Genomic DNA, 24078 nt, shown 5'->3' on the forward strand with positions numbered 1-24078 from the left:
TCAATTGGTTTTATATTGAGATATATAGCCACTCTTTGAAAATATTAACATTTTCAAAAACAGTCACAGATTTGTCGGACTGTATTAGGGAAGCATTATTATACCAATTACTTACTACTGTAGTTGTAGTTTGCAGTTGTGTAGAACTCAGTGGAGGGCCCGTGCATTTCACACCTAGGCCTTCAGTGATGTCCTACTTAGACCCCTTCTACACTATCCAGGGTAAATCCCACCTAACCTTATCCGTGTCCACACACACACAATGGTCGTTTAAGACGTGTGCCGGCGCAACGTGACCTAGTACGCATGCGCAAAAAAAATGCGCACGTCATTAGTCGCCTCTGACCTGGAAGTGTATCCTTACCCTGTGTTTCAATGTAGACTATTGCCCCATTTCTCTTACCAGTAAACCTTGCTTGCCTCACCATCAGCAGCTGTTAGACTATTGTAGTGAATCACACCTGAGCCATCATACATGAATCATATCTTTAATGGACGTGTGAAAGTAAACAATGTGATAAAGAACATTTTACAACAATCAGATATCTTGTTCAGGACACTGTGCTTGTAGGCTGAAATTGGCAGTCGTACTTGACGGCCGCAAGCACTTCATGGCTTCACAATAGTTATGGAGCACAAAACTAGACGTTGAGTAATCGCTCGACATACATCGCGGACAATAACTAGTAATAGTCTGCTTTGCCAGTCCAAATGTATTCGCTGTTTTTCGTAGTCTGCCGTTGTCTCCCCTTCGACAAATGGACAAAGTTTTTCACTAAGTAGAATCCCAGCTGACCTGGACATTCCAAAGTTCTTTTGCCGTTCCTCTGACACAACACACTCGGTGACAAACATATCCCACCAGGCTGCCTTTCTTCCAGGCCTTATCCAAAACCGTCACTCAACATTGCTATGTTGCCGTCTGAGATGTGTTGTATCCGGAATAGCTGCAATCGCTCGTTTGCTTCTCTTAAGGCTCGTTTGCTTCTCTGGCCCAGGGGCCAAATTTGGCCCACCGTGTAATTTCACTTGGCCCTTGAGGGGATATCAAATTAACACTAAAGCTGGCCCGCCGATCCTCCCGGGAGTCTTCCAGCCTGCCAGTCCAACGAGTGCTGGCCCAGTCATATAACATGTGTGGCGTCTGTACGCACACACATTAGAATGCAACGCATACTTCATCAACAGCGATACAGGTCACACTGAGGGTAGCCGAATAAAAAACTTTAACAATGTTAGAAATATACGCCACACTGTGAATCCACACCAAACCAGAACCCTTTGCAGCACTAACTCTTCCGGGATGCTACAAGGTGTGTGTGTGGGGGGGAGGTTTGGTGGTAGCGGGGGTGTATTTTGTAGCGTCCCGGAAGAGTTAGTGCGGCAAAGGACTCTGGGTATTTGTTCTGTTGTGTTTATGTTGTGTTACGGTGCGGATGTTCTCCCGAAATGTGTTTGTCATTCTTGTTTGGTGTGGATTCCCAGTGTGGCGTATATTTCTAACATTGTTAAAGTTTTTTTATAATGGCACCCTCAGTGTAACCTGTATCGCTGTTGATGAAGTATGCGTTGCATTCGCTCGTGTGTGCGTACGGAAGCCGCACATATCTTGTGACTGGGTCTGAACGATGTTAGAATGGATGAAAAGCGGACGTGACGATAGCTCGTAGAGTACGTTAAAGGTTAATTTGTTCAACCTTGGCCCGCAGCTTTGTTCAGTTTTAAATTTTGGCCCACTCTGTATTTGACTTTGACACCCCTGTCTTAAGGTATTCATGTGTGGTTTTCACACGGGCATGTCTGGATGACTCGCCTCCATCTTTCTGACATCACTTCCTGTGTGGGGTGCGGTCTTTCTGGCGTCACTTCCTCTCCGAACTCAGTTTGTAAACAATTAATGAGTCCATACAAAGCTAAGAGCCGGAGATTCAAGAAAGACACTTACCTGTGTAAAAAATTGTCCAAGGAGGGGGACCTTAAACGCTGATTTAGTGTGGCTGAAACGAGGCTAAGGCTAAAAAATTATTTGTTCAAGGGGTTATCCGGCTTAATGTAGACATAGCCTTAGTCCGACTTTAATAAATACCTCCCATAATACCATAGTGTATGTCACCACATGACCACGTCTAGATAAATACTATACTTAAACACACTTGCGCACTACTGCACATTGAACCACCTCAATAGTGTACAAAATGGGCTATTTTCCAGCGTATTTAAAAAAATCAATAAACCCACATCAGCAATTAAAACATATCTCAACGTGGTACTGTCAAAACTGTTATGATTGTAAATACATATTAAATGAAAAAAAAAGGAGTACAATATTGTATAATATTGTAGCACCCATCGGAAGCCGTAATCCAGGGGTTGATTTGATTGGAACTGGGAGTGACCAACCCTCTCACCGGTTGGGACAGGTTATCTAGCCCGGGGGTTGGCCGACCTCGGCTCACGAGATCTGGTTTCTCTTTAAATGTCCTTCTTAGAAATGACCTTACAGATAAATATCAACAACATGATCAACGTTTTGCTCTCCTTCCTTGTGGGTTAAAAAAGCGAGTTGATATCGGATTTCTGGCTCTGGTGCGGCACTTTCTGCTCTCGCAACACAACGTGTGAGTGAATACTCACTTGTGTGAGTCACAAGTGAGTATAAAATCACAGGAAGCGTGAAATTTATGGAAGTGTTGTTCAACATAAAACAACCGAGAAGGGCTACTGTCAACAACTCGTGATCTAATTGGCTATTGCAACTGTTTATCAACTGTATGTGATTTCCCATGGCGCTGGCTACAAGCTAGCTGAATTCTAATTGGATAAAAGCATTAATGTAAAACCAGCAACACTTGAGCCTAAGAACATGATGAATACTTTTATATTTTTAGGGAAAGGAAATTGAAACTTTAATTAAATGTTATCAATTTATGATCATAATGTATGTTCGGCAGGCACAGAGGACCTGACAGCCCTCTACTGGTAGAAGTTTTGTACTGCACTACAAAAATTAGGTTCTCAATACCCACTTCTGTCATGTAGCTCAACAAGGCAAACCAATTACAAAATCCTTTAAGCAGCGCCGTTCTTGTTTTAGCTCCAATTCCATTTTGAAACTACATTTACTGTTGTGTGCTGTTAGATGTTGAGTGGTGGTGTTCTAGTATCATATTGTTCTTATCAGTCAAGTTATAAATTGACACAAAATAACTCAAGTTCAACTACCACATAGCCCCGTTTGGTCTACATGTGTATATCTTTTGACTTTTGATTATCTGTTTTCAACATAACTTATTGATTGTGTCTTGGATGACAGGTTGAAGTTCTGAACCCGGATAAATCTCCAGCAAAAGATGTTCAGGTGGTGGTGAACCCAGGTGAGGTGAGAGGCGTCACTACAGACCGTGGCACTGCCAAACTCACCCTCAATACAGTCGCAAGGGATCCAAAATTGACAATCAATGTGAGTATTAAATAAAGCTACTGTTCATAAGTTTATGTTTAAAAAAGCAACATTTTATACAAAAAGTGCAAAAGGGCTGTTCATGTTGATGCTAGCCTGCCCCATCTGGTTGGATTTACTACAGATGTGTGTGCCCAATTCCAATTTGCCAGACCAACATTAATTGTTTTAAATTTTTTGGACAATATTTTTGTGTACCTAACCCTAACCTGTATTGTCTTGTCACATTGAAAAAGGTGTAGCCCATCTGTCACTTCATATCTGACACTTATTAGGGACCGGTTTCCGCTCTAAAAATATTCTCTTTACACTGGCATGATGCATACCATGAATTGAGCTGCTTGAGAGCAAACCGTCAGAACTGTGTCTATTGAACAATGTTGTGTAAACCCAGACGTGGCTACCTCTTGAGGGTAACCATATTTCTTGCCAGACTCACATTGAAGAAGGTTTAGCCAATATGTTGGATATCCACTTCATATCAGACACGATGTATATTGTTAATTGTGCAGCTTGAAGAAGGTGTAGCCAATATGTTTGATACCCAGTACATATCAGATACTTAACAGAAAAAATTGACTAACTTAAAAAAAATAACGTTTCATAAATAATTACATCAAATTGTATGTAAATGCAACCATGCAAATTAATTGTGGATTCAAGGGGGATTTTATAACACATTGGGGTCAAAGATTTCTCACTGGGGATACTGAAGAAACTTGAGGAACTACTACTCAGCATAATGGGGAGACAACTTGAAATGGTGACAGTAGTTACTGAAAATATTGTGTTTTCATTTTGTTTGGTCATTTCACATTAAAATTACAAACCCCGTTTCCATATGAGTTGGGAAATTGTGTTAGATGTAAATATAAACGGAATACAATGATTTGCAAATCATTTTCAATCCATATTCAGTTGAATATGCTACAAAGACAAGATATTTGATGTTCAAACTGATAAACATTTGTTTTTTTGCAAATAATCATTAACTTTAGAATTTGATGCCAGCAACACGTGACAAAGAAGTTGGGAAAGGTGGCAATAAATACTGATAAAGTTGAGGAATGCTCATCAAACACTTATTTGGAACATCCCACAGGTGAACAGGCAAATTGGGAACAGGTGGGTGCCATGATTGGGTATAAAAGTAGATTCCATGAAATGCTCAGTCATTCACAAACAAGGATGGGGCGAGGGTCACCACCTTGTCAACAAATGCGTGAGCAAATTGTTGAACAGTTTAAGAAAAACCTTTCTCAACCAGCTATTGCGAGGAATTTAGGGATTTCACCATCTACGGTCCGTAATATCATCAAAGGGTTCAGAGAATCTGGAGAAATCACTGCACGTAAGCAGCTAAGCCCGTGACCTTTGATCTCTCAGGCTGTACTGCATCAACAAGCGACATCAGTGTGTAAAGGATATCACCACATGGGCTCAGGAACTCTTCCGAAACCCACTGTCAGTAACTACAGTTGGTCGCTACATCTGTAAGTGCAAGTTAAAACTCTCCTATGCAATGCGAAAACCGTTTATCAACAACACCCAGAAACGCCGTCGGCTTCGCTGGGCCTGAGGTCATCTAAGATGGACTGATACAAAGTGGAAAAGTGTTCTGTAGTCTGACGAGTCCACATTTCAAATTGTTTTTGGAAACTGTGGACGTCGTGTCCTCCGGACCAAAGAGGAAAAGAACCATCCGGATTGTTATAGGCGCAAAGTTGAAAAGCCAGCATCTGTGATGGTATGGGGGTGTATTAGTGCCCAAGACATGGGTAACTTACACATCTGTGAAGGCACCATTAATGCTGAAAGGTACATACAGGTTTTGGAGCAACATACAGCATAGGGACGGCGTGGCGAAGTTGGTAGAGTGGCTGTGCCAGCAATCGGAGTGTTGCTGGTTACTGGGGTTCAATTCCCACCTTCTACCTTCCTAGTCACGTCCGTTGTGTCCTTGGGCAAGACACTTCACCCTTTGCCTCTGATGGCTGCTGGTTAGCGCCTTGCATGGCAGCTCCCGCCATCAGTGTGTGAATGGGTAAATGTGGAAATACTGTCAAAGCGCTTTGAGTACCTTGAAGGTAGAAAAGCGCCAAACAAGTACAACCCATTTATCATTTATATGTTGCCATCCAAGCAACGTTACCATGGACGCCCCTGCTTATTTCAGCAAGACAATGCCAAGCCACGTGCTACATCAACGTGGCTTCATAGTAAAAGAGTGCGGGTACTAGACTGGCCTGCCTGTAGTCCAGACCTGTTTCCCATTGAAAATGTGTGGCGCATTATGAAGCCTAAAATACCACAACGGAGACCCCCGGACTGTTGAACAACTTAAGCTGTACATCAAGCAAGAATGGGAAAGAATTCCACCTGAGAAGCTTCAAAAATGTGTCTCCTCAGTTCCCAAACGTTTACTGAGTGTTGTTAAAAGGAAAGGCCATGTAACACAGTGGTGAACATGCCCTTTCCCAACTACTTTGGCATGTAAGTTGATTATTATTTGCAAAAAAAAAAAAAAGTTTATGAGTTTGAACATCAAATATCTTGTCTTTGTAGTGCATTCAATTGAATATGGGTTGAAAATGATTTGCAAATCATTGTATTCCGTTTATATTTACATCTAACACAATTTCCCAACTCATATGGAAACGGGGTTTGTTGGAGGAACTAACCAGAAATGTCAATAATAGCATTTAATATGTTTCCGTTGGTACATAAGTTAGTTAATGTGCTTCAAAAGGTTGGGGGCCACTATTTTAGAAGAGTCAATCAATTTTGTAATATATAATTTTTGCAATAATCCAAATATACAGTCGCGATCAAAACTTTACATACACATGTAAAGAACATAATGTCATGGCTGTCTTGAGTTTCCAATACTTTCTACAACTCTTATTTTTTTGTGATAGAGTGATTGGAGCACATACTTGTTGGTCACAAAAAACATTCATGAAGTTTGGTTATTTTATGAATTTATTATGGGTCTACTGAAAATGTGACCAAATCTGCTGGGTCAAAAGTATACATACAGCAATGTTAATATTTGGTTACATGTCCCTTGGCAAGTTTCACTGCAAAAGGACACTTTTGGTAGCCATCCACAAGCTTCTGGCAAGCTTCTGGTTGAATTTTTGACCACTCCTCTTGACAAAATTGGTGCAGTTCAGCCAAATTGGTTGGTTTTCTGACACGGACTTCCAAATTCTCCAGGACAACCTAAAATCATCAGCCCCGAGGTTGGGTCTTGGGTGCAGTTGGGTGTTCTAACAGGACAATGACCCCAAACACACGTCAAAAGTGGTAAAGGAATGGCTAAATCAGGCTAGAATTAAGGTTTTAGAATGGCCTTCCCAAAGTCCTGACTTAAACGTGTGGACAATGCTGAAGAAACAAGTCCATGTCAGAAAACCAACACATTTTGCTGAACTGCACCAATTTTGTCAAGAGGAGTGGTCAAAATTTCAACCAGAAGCTTGCGGATGGCTACCAAAAGCTCCTTATTGCAGTGAAACTTGCCAAGGGAAATGTAACCAAATATTAACATTGCTGATATGTACACTTTTGTCTGTCCCCTATGTGTGCTGGCTTGTCTTGGCTTCTGCAATAAGTCCTGTGTACAGCATCCAATGGACATGCTATGTCCTGGTCTTAGTAAACCTAATGTCGCATAAACCTGATAGTATTTTCTATCATATGGTGCAATTTTGTATAAATACTGCTGGTAGATCCTATGTGGTTTATGTCAACTGCAATGAGCCTCATATAGCATAATCATGCATTCAATGGTTTGTTTTTTACTACAGGCAATGACCGATGATCCTAAAATATCACAAGATAGGCAAGCCTCCGCCTCAATGGAAGCACTCCCATACAACACCAAAAGCAATAACTACATCCACATAGGTAACTTACATTTGTACTATCTCATGTACAAGGATACACTAACCTATTCCAGACTGTTATGTTAAAACATTTCTTTTTTTATAGGGGTGGATTCAGCTTCACTGACTTTGAGAAAAAACATGAAAATGAACCTTCATCTTAACAGGCAATCAAACCACGATACTGATATCACATACTTGGTAAGAGGTGTTTTGTATGTGAATACGTTTGTGTCTTTGACTCCCGTAGATGAACACTGACAATTTACATTTCAGATCTTTGGCAGAGGTCAACTGGTGCAATATGGCCGTTACAGGTCAAGAGGGGAAATTATTATCTCCATCAATATTATCATCACCAAAGACATGCTGCCGTCATTCCGGATCATAGCTTACTACCATGCAAATGCAAACGAGGTGGTCTCTGACTCTGTTTGGGTGGATGTCGAGGACTCCTGCATGGGCTCGGTAAAATGACAATTGAGCTTTGTGAAGTTGTATTTGGAGAAAAGGTGACACATCTCTGTGTGTCTCACTTGCGTCCCTTCCTCGCCATCAGCTGAAGCTAGAATCAACAATACCTCAACCGTCCTATGAGCCTGCCAAGTTATTTGGACTGAAAGTCACTGGAGACCCGGAGGCCTCGGTGGGACTGGTGGCAGTTGACAAAGGTGTCTTTGTTCTGAACAACAAGTATCGCCTCACTCAGAAAAAGGCAAGAAATTGTACCTTCTTTTTTGGATGCATGTGTTTAGTTATTCTGTATATGTTCCCAGTCAGCTATTGTCCAATTAAAAACATGGTGCTGCAGATTACAGTATGTAATTTGTTGGGTAATTTCACAGTTATATCATTGTTTACCCCTTGGTGAATAACAGGTGTGGGATGTTGTGGAGCAGCACGACACAGGCTGCACTCCAGGTGGAGGCAAGGATAGCATGGGTGTGTTCTACGATGCCGGACTACAGTTTGAGACCAACACCGCTTCAGGAACTCCTTACAGACTAGGTGACATGACTATACTTTTTCTACATTTCATATTACCGTATTTTCCGCACTATAAGGTGCACCGGATTATAAGGCGCACCTTCAATGAATGGCCTATTTTAAAACTTTGTTCATATATAAGGCGCACCGCATTATAAGGCGCATAGAATAGATGCTACAGTAGAGGCTGGGGTTACGTTATGCATCCATTAGATGGAGCTGCGCTAAAGGGAATGTCAACAAAACAAATAGTGATTGTACTGATTCAACAACCCACTATTCCAGTTTGTCCTCCAACTGTAGCCATCTCGCTTTGTTCCCTCTGAAACTCTGTTTAGTCTTCTTTACTTGGCGCAGGTCATCATGTTGCTTCCTCCACTTCCGCACCATTGATTCGTTAATGTTAAATTCTCTCGCTGCTGCTCTATTACCGTGTTCTACTGCGTGACTGATCGCCTTGACTTTAAACTCTGCGTCGTAAGCGTGTCTCTTAACAGGAGCCATTTTTGGGTCTTTACATAAAGTTTAGGTCTCGCAACTACGGTAAGCAGCCGCTGACTTCATTTTCCCCCGTAGAAGAAGAAGCGCTTCTTCTTCTACGATAAGCAGCCGCCGACTTCATTTTTCAAAAATGAAGTCGGCGACTGCTTACCGTAGTTACGAGACCTGTTGTGGCTCAATATTGGTCCATATATAAGGCGCACCGGATTATAAGGCGCACTGTCAGCTTTTGAGGAAATTGGAGGTTTTTAGGTGCGCCTTATAGTGCGGAAAATACGGTACTTTAATATAGCGGTTCTCAAACTTTTTTCACCCAGTACCACCTCAGAAAACACTTAGCTTTCCAATAATAATAATGACCAACAATAAAATACACAAGCCTGAATATTCATTAAAATCAAGGCACAGGTTTTATTTAACAAGTATATTCAATGCTTTGACCACTGTAACATTACACACAGTCTGAATAGTAACACCGTGTTTGAATAGGTAGGTAGGTTGGTCTTTATTGTCAATGCACAAGTACAACGAAACTTTGTTTTCAGCACAAACCCGTTCAAGATTAGACAAACAAACAGTGTACAAGGCGCCCCGTAAAAGATGGGAAAAAGGTCAACGCTGGGGGAGGATGAGTAAAAAAATACAATCTAGACTGGGCTCCTAAGGGGGCCCAGTCTGGAGTGGGAAAAAACCTCCATAGCAAAGGACATATACATATTACAACATCCATCTCGAGACTAGCAACAGAGGGGAGGGAGTGGGGGCCACGGTGGCAGGCTGCAGCTCTTCAGGCGCTGCCCATCCATCCATCACCCCTAAGGGATTCGCGTCAAGGGCGTTAGATAGGGGGCTGGGGTATGTGTGTGTGGCATATATTTTTGTGGATGCATGTTTGTGTGTAAGCCTGCCGCGTGTCTCTATTCTGCGGCAAATATTTAATTAACTGATTATTTGGCGTACCACTAGATGGAACACATGTACCACTTGTGGTATACGTACCACAGTTTGAGAAGGACTGCCTTAATAAATAAAGAACAAAGCATAGTTAGCTGGGCAGAAGTCCACAACATTAGGTACCCCTGCACAACTTAGCAGATCCAAAAACATCTGAAAGACAGTGTCAGAGTGGTCTTAATTTAACACCTAATGTTTCTCATGCAGTGACTGTACAGGTCAAGCTTGAACATTATTGTGGGGGCATCTTATTAAACTATACTGGCAACACACACAAAAGCCGGAGTATGTTTAGATGAGGTGTGAAGGTAAACACAGTAGAAATGAGCAAATATAGGAAGGGCAGGAGGAAGAACAGAAAAAAGCCAAAAACCACCAAATTCAACTAGAGTCGAACCCTCGTTTATCGCGGTTATTGATACCGGACATGACCATGGTTAACATGTATCCTCAAAGTAAGTAGGATTATCTTTATGAAGTCAAATATGTTCATAGAGCACAACCTTCTAAATATATTTTTAATATTAGAGCACTCTGAACTTGAAATAACACTCACTTTCACCCAATATAACACATTCACCTGTAATGTACTCACCTGTAGCCCAAAGCATCCTCACATTGCTGGGCTGCATGCGCCCCCTAAAGGCCGTTTCTCAGCTGTGGTCCGTATGGGCCGCAGTGTTACTTTGTTGTAATACACTTTTCTACCACTTGAGGCAGTAATGATAATATTAAGCAAACAGAAGAAATCTGTTGCTAAAGTCGCAGAGAAGTTTCCTAGGCGCTATAAATCATTTGCACTTTAATTTTAATGACAGTTTATTTAAGAAACAGTGTTACTTATTAAAAGTATTTAGTTAAAAATCTATTTATTTTAACACTGCGTAATTGTGTGTAAAAAAAAAAAAAAAATCATCAGTTTTTATGGCTCCTTTTTTGTAGGATATTTGATTAGTATTTATTTGTGTAACCAGTGTGAACTACGTAAGCCTTGATAATACTCTTTGTGAACACATTGTTTCATATCATTTGACAAGGTTAATCCTGTTGGACATTAATAATGAATGTGATTAAAATCAAGAGTGAGATGACTAATTAAGTGTTACTATTTGAGGTGGCCCTGGGCCCTTCTGTAGTGGAAAAGTTTGGCCCCGAGTTAAAAAAAGGTTAAGAACCCCTACTCTATGCGTCAATGCTATGGCCGTCGCTTGCCCACCGAAACTCAGCCACGACGTGGAAATACATTGCATCTCTGCATTGTAATTCCACATTGCTCAAGCAAAATCTGTGTAATTAATGTTGAAGATAAAGTGTATCAAAATAGTTAATTTCCACTTTGGCCGGAGAGTTGCTGATGGCTGTCCTGTTAGCCTTCGACTCCTGCTGTTGTCTTTTCATATTGCTCATGTCACAGTAGAAAAAATTGCATCCTGCATTACAAATAAATGCAGGATATAGATTTAACAAACTCACTCGGAGCCATTAAAAAAAAAGGAATTTTGTAACATAATTTTGTATAATGCAAGTTGAACAGAATAGTTAAAAATGCGTATAAAATAAATAGAAAACAACTACAGTAAGTAATACATTCACCAATATAAAGTTACATTCACAACAAATTGTCATGTCACAGCAAAACTCTCACAGAACACAGGGAATGTGCAAAAAAATAAAAAAATCGCAGGATTTTACAATACTTTTGTTGTTTACATTCTGCTGTTCAAGTGCATACAATATGTTACAAAAATCTAGCAAATTGATCATTTATACAGAATATTTTCATACATACGAATCGTTTTTTTAATTGAAGACAATAGTTTTTATGCTTGGGAATATTTTTTGTTAATTGAAGAAAATTGTTTTTATACTTGCAAAGTGTATTTTTTTAATTGAATATTGTAATTGAATTAATTGTAATTTTTAATTGTTTTTTATGCTGTTGAATGTTTTTTTTTAATGGAAAGAAATTGTTTTTTTTAACCTGTGAATTGTTTTTTTTTTACTTGCAGAAAATAGTTTTTAAACTTGCAAATCGTTTTTTCAATTGAAGCAAACTATTTTTATACTTGTGAATTGTTTTTTAATTGAAAACATTTTTTTAATACTTGAAAATTGCTTTCTTTATATGCAGACAATTGTTTTTATACTTGCAAATTGTTTTTGAATTGAATAAAATAGTTTATATACTAGCGAAACATTTATTTAATTGAAGAACATTTTTATAATTGGGTTTGGGTTTTTTTACTTGCAGAAAATAGTTTTTGTACTGCCAGTTTTTTATTGGAAAAAAATATTTTTATACTAGGGAATTGTTTCAATTGAAGAAAATAGTTTTTATACTTGTGAATTGTTTTTTAAATGAAGACATTTTTTTAATACTTGAAAATCGCTTTCTTTATATGCAGACAATTGTTTTTATACTTGCAAATTGTTTTTGAATTGAATAAAATAGTTTATATACTAGCGAAACATTTATTTAATTGAAGAACATTTTTATAATTGGGTTTGGGTTTTTTTACTTGCAGAAAATAGTTTTTGTACTGCCAGTTTTTTATTGGAAAAAATATTTTTATACTAGGGAATTGTTTCAATTGAAGAAAATTGTTTTTATACTTGTGAATTGTTTTTTAAATGAAGACATGTTTTTAATACTTGAAAATTGCTTTCTTTATATGCAGACAATTGTTTTTATACTTGTGAATTGTTTTTGAATTGAATAAAATAGTTTATATACTAGCGAAACATTTATTTAATTGAACAACATTTTTATAATTGGGTTTGGGTTTTTTTACTTGCAGAAAATAGTTTATGTACTGCCAGTTTTTTATTGAAAAAAAATTTTTTACACTAGGGAATTGTTTCAATTGAAGAAAATTGTTTTTATACTTGCCAGTTGTAGTTTTTTATTGAAAAAATAATAATTTTATACTCTGGAATTATTTCAATTGAGGAAAATTGTTTTTATACTTCTGAATTGTTTTTATAATTGAAGAAAAACAATGTAATACGTCCGAATCTTTTTTTACTTGCAGAAAAAAGTTTTTTATACTTGACAATTGTTTTTTTAATTGAAGAAAATAGTTTTTACACTTTAAAGATTAAAGATTAAAGATACCAATGATTGTCACACACACACTAGATGTGGTGAAATTTGTCCTCTGCATTTGACCCATCCCCTTGGGGAGCAGTGGGCAGCAACGGCGCCGCGCCCGGGAATCATTTTGGTGACTTAACCCCCAATTCCAACCCGTGTTGCTGAGTGCCAAGCAGGGTTGCCACTTAACTTCTTTTAAATGAAAAAAAAATAATATACATGCTTTCAAATTGTTTTTTTCATTAAATGTCAACAATTTTGTACCATGCAAGTTGAACAGAATAGTTAAAAATGTGTATTACATAAATAGAAAACAACTACAGTAAGTAATACATTCACCAATATGAAATTAAATTCACAACAAATTGTCATGAAATTCACAGCAAAACTCTCAGCAACACAAAACACAGGGAATGTGCAAAAAAAAAAAAAAAGCAATATTTTACAGTACTTTCGTTGCCTACATTCCGCTGTTCAAGCGCATGCATTTTATTCCAAAAATTTAGCAAATTGATCATTTGTACACAATTCTGACAATGCTACACTACCGTTTGTGTATGAGAGGTAGTCCAAGAGTGGTACAGTAGTTGAGCAAAATCAAGTCACTTACAAGAGTTACCGTATTTTTCGTAGTATAAGTCGCAGCGGAGTATAAGTCGCACCTGCCAAAAATGCACAATAAAGAAGGAAAAAAACATATAAGTCGCACTGGAGTATAAGTCGCATTTTTTGGGGAAATTTATTTGATAAAACCCAACACCAAGAATAGACATTTGAAAGGCAATTTAAAATAAATAAAGAATAGTGAACAACAGGCTGAATAAGTGTACGTTATATGAGGCATAAATAACCAACTGAGAACGTGCCTGGTATGTTAACGTAACATATTATGGTAAGAGTGGTTTTCTGAAGTGTTCCTGAGCCCATGTGGTGATATCCTTTACACACCGATGTCGCTTTTTGATGCAGTACAGCCTGAGGGATCGCTTCCATGCAGTGATTTATCCAGATTCTCTGAACCTTTTGATGATATTACGGACCGTAGATGGTGAAACCCCTAAATTCCTTGCAATAACTCATTGATAAATGTTCTTAAACTGTTGGACAATTTGCACACTCATTTGTTTAGAAAGTGATGACCCTCGCCCCATCCTTGTTTGTGAATGACTGAGCATTTCAAAGAAGCTGCTTTTATACCCAATCATGACACCCACCTGTTCCCAATTAGCCTGTGGGATGTTCCAAATATGTTTGATGAGCATTCCTCAACTTTCTCAGTCTTTTTTGCCACTTGTGCCAGCTTTTTCTGAAACATGTGGCAGGCATCAAATTCCAAATGAGCTAGTATTGGCAAAAAATAACAACGTTTCCAGTTTAAAAAGTATCTTGCCTTTGCAGTCTATTCATTTGAATATAGGTTGAAAAGGATTTGCAAATCATTGTATTCTGTTTTTATTATACGATTTACACAACGTGCCAACTTCACTGGTTTTGGGGTTTGTAGTTAATCATAGAACTGGCACCCGATGTTATTAAAAAAGTATTGATTTTGAATTGAATCGTTACCCCCAAGAATAGAATCGTATCGAATCGTGTGGTGCCCAAAGATTCACAGCCCTAAAAACAACTGCTCTTTACTTGTCCTATCAAAAATGCTATTAAATAATTACATTTTTTTCAGACCGATAAAGAAAATGATGGTGTGGTTTCCCAACTGATCTTGAAAGTTGCATGACAACACATGTCTGTGAACGTATTCGGAGTTGTTTTCATTGACTCCAACTGTACTGCACTTCCAGAACTGAATTGTTCATCCACCAGCAGCAGGACGAGACGAGCTACTACTCTTTTAGAAGTTACAACATCCCTGGGTGAGACCAATGTTCAAATCTCTGCGTATCTTGATCGCCATTATAAAAAGCATTGACCCCATCCGTCGTCTGTCCTCAGCGGGTAAATACAAAGGGATGCAAAAGGATTGTTGTTTGGACGGCATGAAAGAAACTCCTCTCTCGTACACTTGTGAAACGCGCAGCGAATACATCACCGACGGCGCCGAGTGTGTGGAGGCCTTCCTGCACTGCTGCAAGGAGGTGGAAAGCCAACGGGCTGACATGAAGCATGACACCCTCAAAATTGCTCGCAGTAAGTGATTGACACGTGGGATGGGATGAAAGATCTCCACAGTATTTGTCCGCAAGCCGTGTTTCATTTGTTTTTTTCATTTGACACCTGTTCCGGTAAAGGGAGAAGAAGACGGCACAGAATGCAGGGACGTAGTTTTAGCTCTATTTATTATATTTACAAAAGTATGGAGTGTGAAACTAATCCAAAATGTGTATGGTGTGCGACGATGTGTAGCGATTATCTGTAGAGGGTCACCGGTAGTGTTGAGCGAGGTGCGGAAATCCAAGGGGGCAAGGCAAGCTCGGAGGTCAAGGGCAGGGGTGAGGCGTCAGAGTCCGTGTCCGGGCGGGAGGTCGAGATCCAAGAGGCAGCCAGGGAACCACAGGGAAGACGAGACACACAGCTCGTGACACGGGAATGGAGGAATGCTGCTGGAAGACGACAAGGGACACACGACAAATGAAACAGAGAGAGAGAGAGAGAGAGTGTGTGCATAGAGCTAGAGATATTCGGCTTACTGTACTGGAACAGGTCGCTGCGTTCTGGCCCGGAACGCAGGTTTGAACTGGGAAGCTCATCAGCGGCAGGTGTGTTGAGTGCTGACTGATTGGCGATTGAATGCAGCCGCCTGCTGCAGCCGGAGTGGCGCGCGCAAGCGCAGCACACAGATGAATGCGCACAAGAAACCAGCAAAACCAGCACAAAAAAATAAAATGGCCCTTTTTTTAGTTTCATTCTTTAAATAAGACTAGCAAAATTAACATCTCCATAGTTCTCCAAATTGATCATCCATCTATTAAATTGAAAACTGTGTAAACCAGGGGTGTCAAACGTACGGCCCGAGGGCCGGATCAGGCCCGCCAACAGGTTTTATCCAGCCCGCGGGATGAGTTTGCCAAGTACAAAAATGTACCTGAAATTTTTGAATGAAAGAAACAGCTGTTCTAAATGTGTCCACTGGATGTCGCAATAACAATTCTTTGTATCTTTGTAGATGATGCTACATATGTACAAAATAAACCACATGATGTTAGTACATCAGTCGAGGAAAATGATCAAACTACATAAATAACTTCCTGTAATTTGATTTTGATATCATTTTTTTATCTTGATAGATGGAATACAATTAACCGCAATATGTAAGTATAAAAAAAACCCAACAACATTATGATTTGTACAATTTCAGAATGTCGTTGTTCTATTTACAAACAAAGAAACCCATCTGTAGTTGTCTTTATTTTTAAGTTGTCGTGCCGGGATTTACCACTTGGGAGTACATTTTTCTCCCTGTGGCCCCATCATCTAAAAGGAGTTTCACACCCCTGGTGTAAACGGATAACAAGCGTATGAACCAAATGTTTGTGAATTTGTTTTAGCTGTTTTTACCCACAAGTAGTTTGTACACAGACATTTTTGACAGACCAAGTTGCTCAGAATTTTGTGCCTGTTTTGCCACTTTCCAAATGTGTAACTATGTCAGCAAATGTGTATTTATGTCAGCGTGCGTATTCTTAATTTCCCTTCTTGGTCTTCTATGTTTGTTTGCCTGCAAGCCCTAATCCACTTTCAGATCACTGAAATTACTCTCTCTCATGGTTCTTCTTAATTCCATTTTTTAGGTGAGCAGCAGAACAGCCAGTTTTACGTGGACAACATTGAGATTATTACCCGCACCGAATTCCCTGAGAGTTGGCTGTGGACCACTGTCAAACTGCCTTCTTGCCCTAATCAAACGCCAAAATGGTGAGGAAACCAATCTTTTCAGTATGATCCCACACAACACTAGCTAAATAGCGTGTGCAAACTATAAAATTGTGTGTACCAGGGTTGTACGGTATACCAGCATTAGTATAGTACCGCGATACTAATGAATCACATTCGGTACTATACCGCATGTAAAAAGTCTGGTCCCCCACCCGTCGTCGTGTTGGCTCTGCGACATGGCGAGGAGACAAATCAAGTATATTTATAACCCTAAGTATCAACCATTTAGGCCGAGTGATTGCTGTACATGCTTCATTACACACCGTAGTCATGATAATAGTTGAATTAGGATTTATATGTGGTTGACTATCACAAGACAAGATTTCATCATGCCCGATCATTGACCATTAAGACAAGCTACTTGGCTTTGAACACACCAATCACATGTGAACAAAGTGCATACTTAGTCAACAGCCATACATGTCACACTAAGAGTGGCCGTTTGAACAACGCCAACACCGTCATAAACATGTGCCATATGGTGAAACCAGACTAAACAACAATGACACATTTTGGGAGAATATTTGCACCGCAACACAACATAAACACTACAGAACAAATTCCTAGAATTCCCTGCAGCACCAACTCTTCCGGGACGCTACAATATAAACATACGCCATTGGTAGATCTACGCCTAACATCCACTGTAATGATACCAGTACAGGAGCGTATCTCGTCGATACTGCTATAATTACATCAATATTTTTTAGCAATCCAAAATCTTCTTTCGTTTTTTTTAAATTTGTGTTATGTTTATAAACTCAGGAAATATGTCCCTGGACACATGAGGACTTTGAATATGACCAATGTCTGATCCTGTAACTACTTGATACCCAAATTTGTGGTATCATCCAAAACTAATGTAAAGTATCAAACAACAGAAGAATAAATGATTATTACATTTTAACAGAAGTGTAGATAGAACATGTTAAAAGAGAAAATAAGCAGATATTAACAGTAAATGAACAAGTAGATTAATAATTCATTTTCTACCACTTGTCCTTAATAATGTTGACAAAATAATAGAATGATAAATGACACAATATTTTACTGCATATGTCAGCATCTAAATTAGGAGCCTTTGTTTGTTTACTTACTACTAAAAGACAAGTTGTCTTGTATGTTCACTATTTTATTTAAGGACAAACTTGCAATAAAAAACATATGTTTAATGTACCCTAATATTATTTTGTTCAAATAAAGCCATTAATGCAATTTTTTGCTGACTTAGAAAAGTACCGAAAAGTACCGAAATATAATTTGGTACCGGTACCTGTACCAAAATATTGGTATCGGGACAACACTAGTGTGTACTATTAGTGGGCAAGTTGCGTGTGATTTACTAAGACTGCGTGCACAATTGATAACAAGCGCCCTATTTGACCAAAGATTTTGCGTGTACTATACCGGCTGTCGCCACTGGGGCAGTCAAATGCTGCATACCCATTGCAACATATGTACAGTATGCAGCGTACAACTTTGTACCGTGTTTATTGAACTATCACGTCGTTACATTTTCCATGTATGCTGTGCTGCACGCTGTGTTATTATGTTGTGCATTTTATGCTTTACCATTGTGTATCTGACTAAAACGTTTACCAACTTAAAAAAATTTAAAATATTTTGTTCGAAAGCGAAAATCCCCAAGTAAGAAATGATCAAGCCTTTTTTTTTCATTTCAGTGAGACCACATCACATGTGAGTTATTTTCCCCTGCAAGACACCATCACAACATGGCAGTTCACGGGCATTAGTCTATCCAGAACTCACGGTGAGAGTCCGCTCACTACAATCTGTCTTTCCTTTAAGGGGACCTATGATGATTCTAATCTGAATTTAAAATACTTCTGTGGTCCAGATCATGCGCATTGGATATGCTTCGGTGTAAAGTGCGCAAAAATTTTGCTCCACGGTCACTTTTATAACACGCTTTTTGAGTCTGTCTGCAAGATGTTTGATTCTGCTTTCCAGATTATAAATGAAACCACGCCCTTTAAAAAAATCATAATTTATCTTTAAAAAAATGTACTTTTCAGTTGTCTTTTTTTTTTTTTTTTCAGACATGTTCAAAAATTAATTCATAAACATTAGATGCTGTATATTCACCTAGCCACAACAATAGGTACACACACGCTGATTGATTCAGACATAAAAAAAGATACTTTTAGCAGCATTTATCTCTGCATGTTGCCCATCTGTGTTATTATGCCAAAATTTGATGAAAATATAACTTTATTGTGTTTCCTCATAGCCTGAAGCACTGGCTAAGAGCTTTGGATATACAGTGCAGGCCAAAGATTTGGACACACCTTCTCATTCAATGTGTTTTCTTTATTTTCATGATTATTTACATTGTAGATTGTCACTGTAGGCATGAAAACTATGAATGAACACATGTGGAGTTATGTACTCAACAAAAAAAGGTGAAATAACTTAAAACATGTTTTATATTCTAGTTTCTTCAAAATAGCCACCCTTTGCTCTGATTACTGCTTTGCACACTCTTGGCATTCTCACGATGAGCTTCAAGAGGTAGTCACCTGAAATGGTTTTCACTTCACAGGTGTGCTTGAAAATGTATGAACCTTATGATTTAGACCAGGGGTCAGCAACCCAAAAACGTTGTAAGAGCCATATTGGACCAAAAATACAAAAAGGAGCCGCAAAAAATGAAAAGCCATATATATATAAGTCTTATAATGAAGGCAACACATGATGTAAGTGTCTATATTAGCTATAATAGCCTACTATCAAAATTACTATGTGTCGCAGGCTGAAGCAAATCTTCGTTGACAGAAATGTTGAAATGTAATATTTATTCTACACATTTTTACAACATTAGAAACCATTAGTAAATCAGAGGCAACTTAGAAGGTGAGATAAATCCTGGAAAGTACTGGCTTTTAATGGCCAAAGGTATAGATGTGTGTGTCCAAGTTAAAGGAAATGACAGGCTGTCTTCTTTTAATAGATTTATTACAATCTTTGGCAAGCTAGGTAATGTTTGCTGTGGTCTGGAACAACATGGCACACAAATAACAGAAATGCAGCCAATATTACATACAGATAATGTGACATGAGACATGCAAAACTAAATTATATACAAAGAGGATAAAAGTAAAGTAAGTTAATTGAGCTCAAATATACCTACAAATGAGGCATAATGATGCAATATGTACATACAGCATTGATTAGCTTGCAGTCATGCACAAATATGCCTGATTAACACTCCAACAAGTCAATAACATCAACAAAGCGCACCTTTGTGTAATCACGCACAGTATGACACTTTTGGTGAACAAAATGAGACAAAAAGGAATGGAAGATTTTACATGTAAACAAACTGTTGCGTCACAGTCCACACTATGGTGAGTTCAAGAACCGCCGAAATTAGTAGGACAAAACGATGTTCACCAAATACTCTCACACCAACATATTAAACAGTGGGCTTTCTAACAATTGGGAAAGTTTGTGTCATGTTTGTCCTCAAACAAAAAACATACTCAAACAAAAAAAATATTTTTTCCCATCTTTTTCCATTTTCAATCCTTTTTTAAAAAAATGCTCCAGGGAGCCGCGGGTTGCTGACCCCCGATTTAGACGCTTTAACACAAGTCTCCAGCACTGTAACAATATTTATAAGTCAGAAAAGACTAAATTCGTCATAGGTCCTCTTTAAAGCCGAAAGCCAGTCCGACACTGTAGTCGCTGTACTAACTTTCTGATATCTTCTAGGACTCTGCGTTAGTGCACCATTAGAGGTGATCGCAAGGAAGAATTTCTTTATCAAACTCATGCTTCCTTATTCTGCTGTGCGCGGAGAGCAGATTGAGATCAGAGCCATCCTCCACAACTACAGCCCCAATGAAATCCAGGTAAGTCTGTTTGCCTCCAGACTGCTGTTTTCTCGACTTAAACAGTTCACAGTTTCGACACAATAAATCCAGTCCATCCCCTCAGTCTTGATATCCGTCTGTGTGTTCAAGGTACGCGTGGATCTTTTTGAGACGGAGCATGTGTGCAGTGCGGCCTCCAAGCGGAGAAAGTTCCGTCAGGAGGTGGACGTCGGGGCCCAAACCACGCAAGCTGTACCTTTTATCATCATTCCTATGAAGGAAGGAGAGTTTGGTATTGAGGTCAAGGCAGCTGTGAGAGATTCTCATCTCAACGATGGAATCATGAAGACGCTGCGGGTGGTGGTAAGAGGAAATTACCGTATTTTTCGGAGTATAAGTCGCTCCGGAGTATAAGTCGCACCGGCCGAAAATGCATAATAAAGAAGGAAAAAAAACATACACTACCGTTCAAAAGTTTGGGGTCACATTGAAATGTCCTTATTTTTAATGAAGATAACTTTAAACTAGTCTTAACTTTAAAGAAATACACTCTATACATTGCTAATGTGGTAAATGACTATTCTAGCTGCAAATGTCTGGTTTTTGGTGCAATATCTACATAGGTGTATAGAGGCCCATTTTCAGCAACTATCACTCCAGTGTTCTAATGGTACAATGTGTTTGCTCATTGGCTCAGAAGGCTAATTGATGATTAGAAAACCCTTGTGCAATCATGTTCACACATCTGAAAACAGTTTAGCTCGTTACAGAAGCTACAAAACTGACCTTCCTTTGAGCAGATTGAGTTTCTGGAGCATCACATTTGTGGGGTCAATTAAACGCTCAAAATGGCCAGAAAAAGAGAACTTTCATCTGAAACTCGACAGTCTATTCTTGTTCTTAGAAATGAAGGCTATTCCACAAAATTGTTTGGGTGACCACAAACTTTTGAACGGTAGTGTACGTAAGTCGCACTGGAGTATAAGTCTAATTTTGGGGGGAAATTTATTTGATAAAACCCAACACCAAGAATAGACATTTGAAAGGCAATTTAAAATAAATAAAGAATAGTGAACAACAGGCTGAATAAGTGTACGTTATATGACGCATAAATAACCAACTGAGAACGTGCCTGGTATGTTAACGTAACATATTATGGTAAGAGTCATTCAAATAACTATAACATATAGAACATGCTATACGTTTACTAAACAATCTGTCACTCCTAATCGCTAAATCCGAAGAAATCTTATACGTCTAGTCTCTTACGTGAATGAGCTCAATAATATTTGATATTTTACGGTAATGTGTTAATAATTTCACACATAAGTCGCTCCTGAGTATAAGTCGCACCCCCGGCCAAACTATGAAAAAAACTGCGACTTATAGTCCGAAAAATACGGTACATTGATCAAAAGTATTCATTTATTTTGCTGATGTGAAGTGAATTATATTTATATAGCGCTTTTCTCTAGTGACTCAAAGCGCTTTACATTGTGAAACCCAATATCTAAGTTACATTTAAACCAGTGTGGGTGACACTGGGAGCAGGTGGGTAAAGTGTCTTTCCCAAGGACACAACGGCAGTGACTAGGATGGCAGAAGCGGGGATCGAACCTGGAACCTTCAAATTGCTGGCACGGCCACTCTACCAACCGCGCTATACCGCCCCAATGATGACACTATTAGTTATTATTAGTCAAATAATTATTAAACAGAAAGCAAATGATTTAGCCTACATCATGCCTAAAAATGCTTTAAGACAGGGTTGACAAACTAATTTTAGATCGGCGGCCACATGGAGAAAAATCTATTCCCAAGTGGTAAAATCACGGCACAATAACTTAAAAATAGAGACATTTTTGGATTGTTTTCTTTGTTTAAAAATAGAACAAACACATTCTGAAAATGCACAAATCATAATGTTGTTGGGTTTTTTTTACACTTACATGTTGCGGTTAATAATTTATTCGTCATTATTTATATTTTCTGAATAAATTATGCGATAATGTTCACCAGTCAACTCATTGGTGTTAATTTTCAATCTAGCAAGATTTTTAAAAATGGTAACACTTTAGTATGGGGAACATATTCTAAGTAACAAAGACTTAATTTAGAGTTATTTGGACACTAGAGGAACATATAAGGGTTAGGGTTAGTAATAAGCAATAATTCTGAGGTTATTGGGGGAAGACTCTTAGTTAATGGCTTACTGGTTGTATAATAAGGCCATACCATACCACCATACCATACCAACTTTATCTATAAAGCCCTTTAAAAACAACCACAGTTGAAGAACAAAGGGCTGTACACCACAAAGAAATAGAGGCAAAGGACAGACTAAAAAATAACATTTAAAACAGAAGTAAAATAAACATTGAAAAAGCAAATACAAATTACCCTAAGAACAATTTGTTAGATAAAAATCAGTTAAAAAGTTAAAATCAGTTAAAAAAGTTAAACAGTTTAAAGTCTCATGCTGGGTTAAAAGCCAGTGAATAAAAATGGGTTTTAAGAAGGGTCTTAAAAATAGCCAAAGAAGGGGCCTGTCTCACATGGAGAGGGAGATCGTTCCAGAGTTTGGGACCCGCAACAGAGAAGGCTCTGTCCCCTCTGAGATTGCGCTTTGATTTGGGGACCTCCAGGATCAGCTGATCAGCTGCCCTGAGGGACCGGGTGGGGCCATAGAGGTGGAGCAGCTCAGAGAGGTAAGGTGGGGCAAGACCACGTAAGGATTTAAAAACGAGTAAGATCATTTTAAAATGGACTCTAAAAGACACAGGCAGCCAGTGAAGGGAGGCTAAAACAGGAATAATGTGCTCTCTTTTTCTTGTGTTTGTTAAAAGTCGGGCAGCTGCATTTTGGACCAGCTGCAGACGTGAGAGGGAGGATTGACTAATTCCAAAATACAAAGAGTTACAGTAATCCAGCCGAGATGTGATAAAGGCATGGATTACTGTCTCAAACTGTTGCCTAGAAAGAAGGTTTTTAACCCTGGCCAGCTGACGTAAATACAGTATAAAAAGCTGGCTTTCACCACTGTGCCAATCTGAAGGTCCAATTTAAAATCACTGTCAATACGAAAGCCCAGGTTGGTGATCATGGGCTTAGCGTGCAAAGCCAAGGGGCCAAAGTCAACAGGGGGGAGCTCACAGGTACCACTAGGTCCAAACACTATTACTTCTGTCTTCTTTTCATTGAAATTTAAGAAGTTTAGGGCCATCCAGGCCTTGATATCATCAAGACAAGCAATTAGTGGCTGCATTGAAGAGGCATGATTTCTCTTTAACGGAAAATAAATGTGTGTGTCATCGGCATAACAATGAAAACAAATATCATGCTTTCTTAGGATTGAGTCCAGGGGAAGTAAATACATAGAAAAGAGCAGTGGTCCTAAAACTGAGCCCTGTGGGACCCCACATGTCAAGGGAGCAACAGAGGATTCAAAACCAGCAACATTTACAG

General features: G+C 38.8%; 1 protein-coding gene across 1 annotated transcript in view; it reads left to right on the plus strand.

The window, feature by feature from the left end:
• LOC133639672 (complement C3-like) overlaps positions 1 to 24078 on the plus strand; it is a 78511-nt gene that overhangs the window by 19922 nt on the left and 34511 nt on the right. The window contains exons 11-22 of the mRNA XM_062033179.1: positions 3314 to 3460; positions 7273 to 7372; positions 7457 to 7551; positions 7627 to 7818; positions 7910 to 8065; positions 8229 to 8358; positions 14686 to 14757; positions 14837 to 15031; positions 16633 to 16756; positions 18460 to 18548; positions 20513 to 20652; positions 20764 to 20976. Coding sequence (XP_061889163.1) covers positions 3314 to 3460; positions 7273 to 7372; positions 7457 to 7551; positions 7627 to 7818; positions 7910 to 8065; positions 8229 to 8358; positions 14686 to 14757; positions 14837 to 15031; positions 16633 to 16756; positions 18460 to 18548; positions 20513 to 20652; positions 20764 to 20976 — 1653 coding nt within the window. The remainder of the gene's footprint in view (positions 1 to 3313; positions 3461 to 7272; positions 7373 to 7456; positions 7552 to 7626; positions 7819 to 7909; positions 8066 to 8228; positions 8359 to 14685; positions 14758 to 14836; positions 15032 to 16632; positions 16757 to 18459; positions 18549 to 20512; positions 20653 to 20763; positions 20977 to 24078) is intronic.

Source organism: Entelurus aequoreus, linkage group LG22 (assembly GCF_033978785.1).
Source record: "Entelurus aequoreus isolate RoL-2023_Sb linkage group LG22, RoL_Eaeq_v1.1, whole genome shotgun sequence".
Lineage (NCBI taxonomy): Eukaryota > Metazoa > Chordata > Actinopteri > Syngnathiformes > Syngnathidae > Entelurus > Entelurus aequoreus.